The sequence below is a fragment of the Wolffia australiana genome, chromosome 2, assembly GCF_029677425.1.
Source record: "Wolffia australiana isolate 7733 chromosome 2, ASM2967742v1".
Lineage (NCBI taxonomy): Eukaryota > Viridiplantae > Streptophyta > Magnoliopsida > Alismatales > Araceae > Wolffia > Wolffia australiana.
The window spans coordinates 26,020,913-26,030,452 of NC_135836.1; the positions used below are offsets into that span (position 1 = coordinate 26,020,913).

Genomic DNA, 9,540 nt, shown 5'->3' on the forward strand with positions numbered 1-9,540 from the left:
GACAAGGACGGCCCATCACAGCTTGGGCCGAAATGACGCTGAAGTTTAGAGGAGGCGGTTTGAACATCGTGAGGAGGCAGTGCAACCCGTCGTTCTTGAGGACTGTGACTGACTGAAGAAGAAGCTTCAAGATGCATTTGTACATTGTCATGCCATCGTTCAGGGGGTGACACACTACTATCGATGGGAGTGAACCTTGTTTGGAATGATGACAGAATGACAGTGCATTTACTGCTTTAACATGCCCCCACAAAACCAAGGTGGGGCATCACATTGATTTTTGACCGTAGCCAATGAAACCGTTGTTTTGGTAACGGTTTAGTGAGTAAATCTGCAAGTTGATCGTTAGTAGATAGGAAGGAAACATGAAGGAGACCAGTGGAAACTCGCTCGGGTACAAAATGGAAGGCAATTTCTGATGCAGGATGACTAGAGGAGACGGGACGGGATGACAACGGGTGTAGGATATTGGCCGACTAAGGAATGGGTAGGATAAAACCAGACCACAAATCACACGATCGATTCCGAAGAATTCAAAAAGATGACATAGTGATGGTGCAGCCCCTTTCCTCGTTTAAGGCGGGAGTACTGTCTTCAACCACTGTGGTGATGCCAAGCACCAAAATCAATGAATTTGAACGATCGTCCGCTTTAAGATTAAAAAATCTATTCAACTAGTCACTTGAAAATTCAAAATCCAAAGCAAACCTGACGGCGGTGGATGAACTCTCGAGGAACACTAGATGAAGAACGCGGGACACCAAAGAGTGTAGAAGTAACTTAGCGCTAGACTAGTGCGCGACGATGTTGCGAGAGATTCTTGACGCATTGTTGGCGCTGGCGATTGACGTGGGCTTCGACAGGGTATCGCGGATCCAACTGCGCTGTCAGTTGACGGGGGGTCAAGGGGGAGTCATCCCCTTGCGGGGTTCGGGGAAGCGCCCCGAAACCTAAATGATATGCGCGGCGGCAAGTGGCTGCGAGGGCGGCCGGGGGCATGGCGGGCGCGCGCGGGCGGCTGGGGACGTGACGGGCATAGACGGCTGGGCCGCGGCTAGCGCAGGCGGCTGGGTGCGTGGCGCGGGCAGCCTAGCGCGCGGTACATGCAGCTAGCGCCGACGGCCGGGTGCAGGGCGGCCGGCCGGCCTTGGCAGTGGTCGGCGCACGGGCGGTGGCCTATGCGCTGTCGCCCATCTAGCGTGGGCGGTGGCCTGCGCGTGGGCGGGTCTGCGCGGGCGGATGCCCGCGTGTGCAGCGGTTGGCGCACGGGCAGGCCTGCGTGGGTGGCTGCCTACGTGGGCGGCAGTTCGCGCGAGCGGCTTGCATGCGCGGACTAGCATCCTGCGTGGGCGGCTTGTCTGCGCGCACTGCCGGCCTGCATGGGTGGCGATCCGTGCGGGCAGCTTGCCTGCGTGGACAGGTGGTCTGCGCGGGCGGTGGTCTGCGCGGGTGACGGTCTGCGTGAAGAGGGGCGATAGTGGCAACGACGAGCGGCGCCAGCAGCGACCCGAGAGGGGGGGAGAGTTAGGACAAATCTTCCAAGAAGAATAAAACTTCAATTCTTGAAAATAGATTCACCAAGTGTATCGTGCAACATTGGCCTACATATAGGCCTGGGAGGAAAGAGAAAATACGAGAAATAAGATAAAATAGATGAAGTGTTATCGTGTCACGTCAAAGGGCAGTTATGGATCTGGCGTTGACGACGTGTCATGATGCGTGACATGTCGTGTGTAGGTGGAGACACGGCTGATGCTGCTGCGTTGACTTGGTCGTTATCAGAGTGGTTTTGCATTTGATGTTGGCGATGAGTCATGATGCTGGATGTCTCGAAAGATGGTGGCGGCGCATCCGAAGGTGGTGCATTGACGTCGTTGCCACCAATTTCAATGTGTTTTGTCTGAGAATGAAAAGCAGGATTCTTAATTAAATGTGTGACGCCTAGATTATCACACCATAGGGTAGGAGGCATAGTTGGATGAAGGTTTAGTTCATGGAGCAGAGGTTCAATTCAGATAATTTCTATCATTGCGTGGGCGATTGATTTATACTCGGCTTCGGTGCTGGAGAGTGATACAGTGGACTGATTTTAGGATGGCCAACTTATTAATTTCTGCCCAAGGAACACAAGATATCCTTGTGTAGATCCGCGATAAGTGAAGTCCCCCGCCGTGTCGGAGTCACTGAAAACGTTAAGAGTCATCGGGGAAGATTGAGAAAATGATAGAGAGTAGTCAGCGGTCCCCTTTAGGTATTGTAGTAAATGTTTTACAGCAGCCCAATATATATTTTTGGGATCATGCATAGTCTGGCATGCCCGATTAGCAACATAGGCTATATCTGGCTGAGTAAGTGTAAGATATGTTAAGCTACCGACTATTTTTTGGTAGAGAGTTGGATCAGGTTGATCAAGAAGTTTAGAGGGTGCAGATGAAAGAGACTGCATGGGGTATTAGTCGGTTTACAGTCACCCATTTTAGCAGTCTAAAGAATCTGCGCCAAATAGTTTGATTGAGAGAGAGCAATACTTTGCTTTGTAGGAATTAATTTAATCCCCAAGGAAATATTTTGCAGTACCTAGGTTATGAAAAGGAAATGCATTTTGAAGCGAAGAAATAGTTCTTGCAACATCTTTAGTGTTAGAGCTGATAACTAAGATATCATCAACATAACTTAGAATTTAATTTGTTTTGAAGAAAAGAGAAGTGTCAGTTTTAGAGCTGTGGAATCCGAGTTGATACAGAAAATCAGATAGTTTCTTATGCCACATGTGGGGAGCTTGTTCAAGACCATAAGAGACTTCTTAAGTAAGGAAACATGATGTGGGTAAGATCAAGTCGTAAAGCCAGGATTTTGCTTCATATATATGGTTTCATGAAGATCTTTGAGTAAAAATGCTTGGAGATATCAAGTTGTTTAATTTCCCAATTATTACAGAGTGCAACCGATAATAAAATTCCTGTTGTTGTCATATTTATGACAGGATTAAACGTATCCTGATAGTCAGTTCCAGGGGCCTGACTGAACCCTTGTGCAACAAGTCGAGCCTTGCTGTGATCTAACGTTCCATCATGGTTTAGTTTTCGTTTGAAAATATACTTGGATCCAACTATATTAGCACCATAAGGAGGTTTTACTAGCACCCAGGTTTTGTTCTGACTAAGGGCCAGAGTTCCACCTCAATAGCATTTCTCCATATTGGTTCACTTAAGGCTTGTGAGACGCTAATGGGTTCAAAAGTAGAAGGACAGGGGTGTGAGCATACCTCAGTGTGGAGAGCTTTAGAGGAGAATAACTAACGAGCATGTTCTTGAGATGAATTTGGTAGGTCAAGTGAATTGTATATATGATGCGTGCGGAGAGGTGGAGTGAAAGAAGCTGTTTTTTATCAGTTGGCGGTACAAGTGAACCTAGGGGAGACATAGTCAAATTTGGAGTCAGAGAAGAAGAAACATTAGGGACAATGTTCGTCGATGGTAAAGAAGTATCTTCGATAGTAGAAATAATATTTATATTAGAGCTACCAGCAAGGGCAGATACGAGCAAACTGTCCGACTTTCGATGCTGCTGAAAACAAGGTGAGTAAGGAAATATGTTTTCATTAAAAATAACATCACGAGAAATATAGAGACGAGAGGTGGTCAATGAGAGGCAGCGATATCCTTTATCTAAAGAACTGTAACCAAGAAAGACACATTGCTTGGATTTTGGTGAGAGTTTATTTATATTATATGGAGAAAGATTAGGCAACCAAAGACTTTATAAAATTTATAGTCAGGTATTTTAGCGTGCAATAATTCAAATGGAGATTTGTTAACTAGTATTGGAGAGATTATCCTATTGATTAAGTATGCTGCCATTGCCACAGCTTCATCCCAGAACTTGGTTGGAAGAGACTCTTGATGGAGCATGCTGAGTGCAGTCTCGATGATGTGTCGATGCTTTCATTCAGCTATTCCATTCTATTCTGGTGTGTGGGGAATGAAACCCGATGTTTGATGCCAGAAGTCAGAAGATATTTATGAAGTGCTTGGAACTCACCTCCCCAATCAGATTGAAACGTCTTGATCTTGGTGGCAAATTGGTTTTCCACTTGCTGTTGAAAGCGAATGAATGTCGAGAGCACATCACTTTTGGCCTTCAGCGGATAGAGCCTAGTGTACCTGCTGAATTCATCAATAAATGTTACGTGGTAAGAGTAGCTTAAGTAGGATTGCAGCAGTGCTGGTCCCCACAGGTCTGAGTGAATCACTTGGATAGGTACCAATGAGGCACGAGGAGAACAGTTAAAAGGCAGTTTTCGAGATTTAGCAAGGCAACATGCAGAACAAACAGAAGGAGATAAAGCTTGAGATATGGGAAGTCCAAAACAGGAGCTAATTTGTTTTAAAACATTAAAATCTGGATGTTTGAGTCGAAGGAGCCAAACGTCTGACGACTGTCGTTCCCCCAAAAATGAATTTGCTTGCGAAGGTTTGATGTAGTAAAAATGAATTTCCTGTGAGGAGCAGCTCCCTCGTCATGCAGTCCTTTACATAACAAGCATTTGGGTAAAATTCAACAAAGACATTGTTATCAGATGTTAACTTATTAATATAAAGAATATTTTTCGAGATTTGGGGAACATGTAAGACATTTTGTAAACTGAGAGGACAATTAAAATTTTAAGATGGTATCTGGGATGATCCAAAAGATTGAATGGACAAACCTGTGCCATCACCAATATAAAGTTGCTCCAATCCTTCGAAGGGTATGGCTCCATACATGCTTTGAGCATCAGAGGTAACGTGGCACCACTATCTGGATACCACGCTTGATGGTGTGAAGGATGAACGCATGGAGCTGACAATGGGAAGAAAGATGGATCTACCGATCCAGCAAAGGTTGATGCATAGGCATGGGAAGGTCCTCCAAATGATGGCATCGGTGGTCGGTTCATAGGTGTTGAGAGAGGGTTAAGAGAGTGCATATGTTGGTAGGATGCAGACCGACATTTTGGAGCTCGGTGCCCTTGTTTTAAGCAAAGTTGGCAATGTGGACGGAAACGACCGTTGCGCCCCCCCACGTCCTTGGCTCTCCCCACCACTATTGCCATAGGGGCCACCACGTTCTCGATGAGAGTTGTGTTGTTGGGCATTATACGAGGCCTGGTTCGATAGCAAGCTTGGACTCGATTCGCCATCGGCGCAACATGTGCATCCATGACTTGATCATCACTTCCAAAGTTATCTAAAGAAACCTCGTACCGAAGAGCAGCTAACAGATCATCAAACAAAAGATTCTCATTCCAGGTTGTGACACCTGTACGGAAAGAGCAAAACTTGGACCCAAAACCTCGAAAAAACATGAAGTTAACTATGCGTTCAGCAACTTGTTCATCTGCGTTGGTGAGTTCAGCTAAAAATTCACGGAATTCAGAAATATAGTCATCTAGGGATTCAGCCCCTTTCTTGAGGGAGTGAAAACGGGAGGTGAACTCTATAATACGAGATTCAGATGTAGAGGACAACTCAGTAGCAAGCTTCTCCCAAGCTTCTCGTGATGTAAGGCAGCTTGAGACGAGAGGGAGAAGCTCAACTGTCATGGACGAAATGAGAATAGATAATACCTATTGGTCATTTCGTTCTCAAGGGGTGGTCTCATCATCCATATCCTCTTCCTCATGCGGTGGAGGGTGCACGAGGTGTCTCCCAAGGCCTTGAACTTTTATAATGGGAACTATCTGGATCTTCCACATATGGTAGTTGGTTTTGCTTAGCTTGATTGACATCGTCGGCGTTGTAGACACAGTGGATGCTCAAGGAGGCAACTGAGCACGACTGATTTGGACTTCAGCGGGCATTCCTTCAGTGGAAGCGCTGGCGGCCTCTTGAAGCTCCGATAGCATGATAGAAGACATAGTCTGTGCAGAGAGGAGAAAAGCAGAGGAAGAAGAGATAGGGATAGGAGGAGATAATCCCAAAGGCTCCGGAGATCTAAGCGGATCTCTGTAATTAATAGAACACGCCAGCGCCTGAGCGCCATCATGACCAACGGTGATGGTGCCTATGGGGCAGCGTGGTGCATTCAGCTCTGCAGGCTCGCAGTGCTGAGGACACAAGGATGGCGGCGTACGTACGGTGAGGCAAAACGACGGCGCTCCGAATGTCGAGAGGAGGCGACGTAGCCCATCGTTCTTGAGGACTGTGACAGACTGAAGAAGAAACTTTGAGAGGCACTCGTACGCTGTCACACTGTCGTTCAGGGTGGCACACTACTATGGATGGGCATGAACCTTCTTTGAAATGATGACAGAACGATAGTGCATTTACTGCTTTAACAAGATGCAGGTTTTGAGAGAGGGAGAGAGAGGTTGAGAAAGATACAGATTGAGAGAGAGGTTAAAAAATATGAAGATTTTGAGAGGGAGAGAGGTTAAGGTTAAGAAAGATGCAGACTGAGAGAGGTTAAGAAAGATGCAGATTGAGAGAAGAGGGAGGATAAGAAAGATGCAGATTGTGAAAGAGAGAGAGAAGAGAGAGAGAGAGAGAGAGAGAGAGAGAGAGAGAGAGAGAGAGAGAGAGAGAGAGAGAGAGAGAGAGAGAGAGAGAGAGAGAGAGAGAGAGAGAGAGAGAGAGAGAGAGAGATTAAGAAATATGCAGATTGAGAGAGAGATAGGTTAAGAAAGATTCAGATTTAGAGAGAGAGATAGATTAAGAAAGATGCATATTGAGAGAGAGATAGGTTAAGAAAGATGCAGATCGAGAGAGAGAGATAGGTTAAGAAATATGCATATTGAGAGAGAGATAGGTTAAGAAAGATGCATATTGAGAGAGAGATAGGTTAAGAAAGATGCTGATTGAGAGAGAGAGATAGGTTAGGAAAGATGCAGATTGAGAGAGAGGTAGGTTAAAAAAGATGGAGATTAGAGAGACAGAGGTTAAGAAAGATGCAGATTGAGAGAGAGAGGTAGGTTAAAAAAGATGGAGATTGAGAGAGACAGAGGTTAAGAAAGATGCAGATTGAGGGAGAGAGATAGGTTAAAAAAGATGGAGATTGAGAGAGACAGAGGTTAAGAAAGATGCAGATTGAGAGAGAGAGATAGGTTAAAAAAGATGGAGATTAGAGAGACAGAGGTTAAGAAAGATGAAGATTGAGGGAGAGAGATAGGTTAAAAAAGATGGAGATTGAGAGAGACAGAGGTTAAGAAAGATGCAGATTGAGAGAGAGAGAAAGAGAGATATCCTGCTGCACTATGCACTGAAGGGAGGAAAGAAATTAGGAGATCCTCCCCAAGTTTGGGCGGCGGAAAGAAAGGGTCTGCCGACTGTGCGTCCTCCACCTTTACGAATTGTGATGGACAGAAGAAGAGAGGAAAAAACAGACTAAGTTAGAGAGAGAGAGAGAGAGATAGATAGATATAGAGATAGATAGATAGATAGATAGATATAGAGATAGAGAGATAGAGAGAGATAGAGAGATAGAGATAGAGATAGAGAGAGATAGAGAGATAGAGAGATAAAGAGATAGAGATAGAGAGAGAGATAGAGATAGAGAGAGAGATAGAGAGATAGAGAGAGAGAGAGGACTATGGCTGGTGGGCCTTCTCTAGACAGAGCCCAGGGCCCAAGAGAAGACCGTACGGACGAGTCAAACGCTTGTTCCAGACGCCCCACGGCCACGAACAGGCTTGGCCTCCTGATCAGAAGTAGAGAGATAAAGCTAGAGTAGAGAGAGAAAGATGGAGAGAGAGCGGCCCTCGCGGGTTGTCTCGCGATTGTATGCGGCCCGCCGACACGTCTCCTCGCGCCGCCACGTGGACAGCCGCTGACGTCAATCACCGACACGAGGGACAGGGCTCCACGTGGGATTGCACGGGCGGCGTTCTTACCCTGCTTTCCTCTGTTCACAGTCTATCCCTTTGCGCTTTCGCAGGAGATCAGATCCAGAGAGAGAGGGAGAGATGGGAAAAGAAAGGGGAACAATAGCGATAAAGCGGGGAGAGAGACGGACTGAGAGGTAGTTTCTCTGATTGAAAGGCGAGACTTTGGGTAGAGAGAGAGAGAGAGGATAAGAGGAAGAAGAAGAGAGAGAAAGCGGGCAGAGAGACAGAGCGAGAAATAGTCTCTCTGAGTGAAAGGCGAGACTCTGGCAAGAAATAGAGATAGAGGGAAAGAAGAGCAAGAGAGAGGAAGCGGGGAGAGAGACAAAGTGAGAGATAGTCTCTCTGAGTGAAAGGCGAGACTTCGGTTAGAGAGAGGGAGAGGAAAAGAAGAACAAGAGAGAGGATCAGAGGAAGCGGGCAGAGAGACAGAGTGAGAGATAGTCTCTGTGAGTGAAAGGCGAGAATCTGGCAAGAAGTAGAGAGGAAAAGAAGAAGAAGAGAGAGGAAGCGGGGAGAGAGACAGACTTAGAGATAGTCTATCTGTGTGAAAGGCGAGACTTTGGTTAGAGAGAGGGAGAGGAAAAGAAGAACAAGAGAGAGAAAGCGGGAAGAGACACAGACTGAGAGATAGTCTATCTGTGTGAAAGGCGAGACTTTGGTTAGAGAGAGGGAGAGGAAAAGAAGAACAAGAGAGAGAAAGCGGGAAGAGACACAGACTGAGAGATAGTCTATCTGTGTGAAAGGCGAGACTCTGGTTAGAGAGAGGAAGGAAAAGAAGAAGAGAGAGGAAGCGGGGAGAGAGAGACTGAGGGGTAGTCTGTGTGAGAGGGGAGACTTTGGTTAGAGAGAGAAAGAGAGGATAAGAAGAATAAGAGAGAGACCGCGGGGAGAGAGATTGCTTTGTTCTTAGGGTTTGTGTAGGGAATATGAACTGACGTTTGGTGACTGCGCGTTGGAGAGAGGAGTACACGGACTGAAAGAAACCAGAGAGAGGAGAGAGAGGATAGAAAGAGGATAAGGAGAGGATAAATAGAGATTAAAGAGATAACAGAGAGAGAGTAGACGGGAGATTAGAGAGTGAGATTAAGAGAGGATAGATGGAGATAAAGAGATAACAGAGAGAGAGTAGAAGGGAGATAAGAGAGTGAGATTAAGAGAAAAGTCGAAAGAGAGGTGAAGAGAGGGGGGAGAGAGAGAATAGAAGGCATCTGCACCGTAGGAGAGAGAAAACAGGATAATAATTCCCCACTGTTCTTCTTGCTACGCGACGCGGACTGAAAAATAAGAGAGAAAACAGGATAATAATTCCCCCCTGTTCCCCTCATATGCAGACGCAATTTATCTCTCATTCTCTTTCACACTCGTGTTTTCTCTCTCTCTCTCGTTAACTTATCTCAATTCCCACGCCTCTCTGTCCCTCTCTTCTCTCTCCATCCTCCATCCTTTCTCTCTTACCTCTGTCTTCTCTCTCCTCTCTCTATCCTTTCTCTTTAATATATCTCTGCTAACTTATCTTATCTTTCTCTGCTGATCTCAATCTCTCGCATTCATTCTCCTCTGTCGCTCTCTTTCTGTTTCTCACTCTTCATTCCCGCTATCTTGTCTTTCTCACTCTTCATTCCCCCCTTCTCTCTTCTCTTTACTGAACTCTCTCTCTTTTCTTTCACTTTCTCTCT

The 9,540-nt window shown here is 46.0% G+C and overlaps 1 protein-coding gene across 3 annotated transcripts; it reads right to left on the reverse strand.

Annotated features, from left to right (window-relative positions):
• Positions 1–1,543: 1,543 nt before the first annotated feature.
• Positions 1,544–8,768, reverse strand: LOC144700263 (uncharacterized). 3 transcript variants are annotated; one of them, XR_013580695.1, is made up of 3 exons: positions 4,709–8,768; positions 4,042–4,529; positions 1,544–1,900 (listed from the first exon to the last, which is right to left on the reverse strand). XR_013580695.1 is itself a non-coding variant. In XM_078571735.1 (2 exons), the coding sequence occupies exons 1-2, from the start codon at positions 5,582–5,584 to the stop codon at positions 4,395–4,397; spliced, it is 1,011 nt and encodes a 336-aa protein (XP_078427861.1). In that variant the 5' UTR covers positions 5,585–8,768; the 3' UTR covers positions 3,733–4,394. The 3 variants fall into 3 exon arrangements, 1 of the variants encoding a protein (XP_078427861.1); XR_013580696.1 differs by lacking the exon at positions 1,544–1,900 and adding an exon at positions 3,733–3,967; XM_078571735.1 differs by lacking the exon at positions 1,544–1,900 and having other exon boundaries at positions 3,733–4,529.
• Positions 8,769–9,540: the final 772 nt, after the last annotated feature.

What these genes read in the sequence shown, in the direction of transcription:
- LOC144700263 (XM_078571735.1), bottom strand. Translation starts at nt 5,584, where the DNA reads ATGACAGTTGAGCTTCTCCCTCTCGTCTCAAGCTGCCTTACATCACGA. An exon ending in TTATATTGGTGATGGCACAG is followed by an intron (nt 4,530 to 4,708) that starts GTTTGTCCATTC and finishes TGTTATGTAAAG; the next exon opens with GACTGCATGACGAGGGAGCT.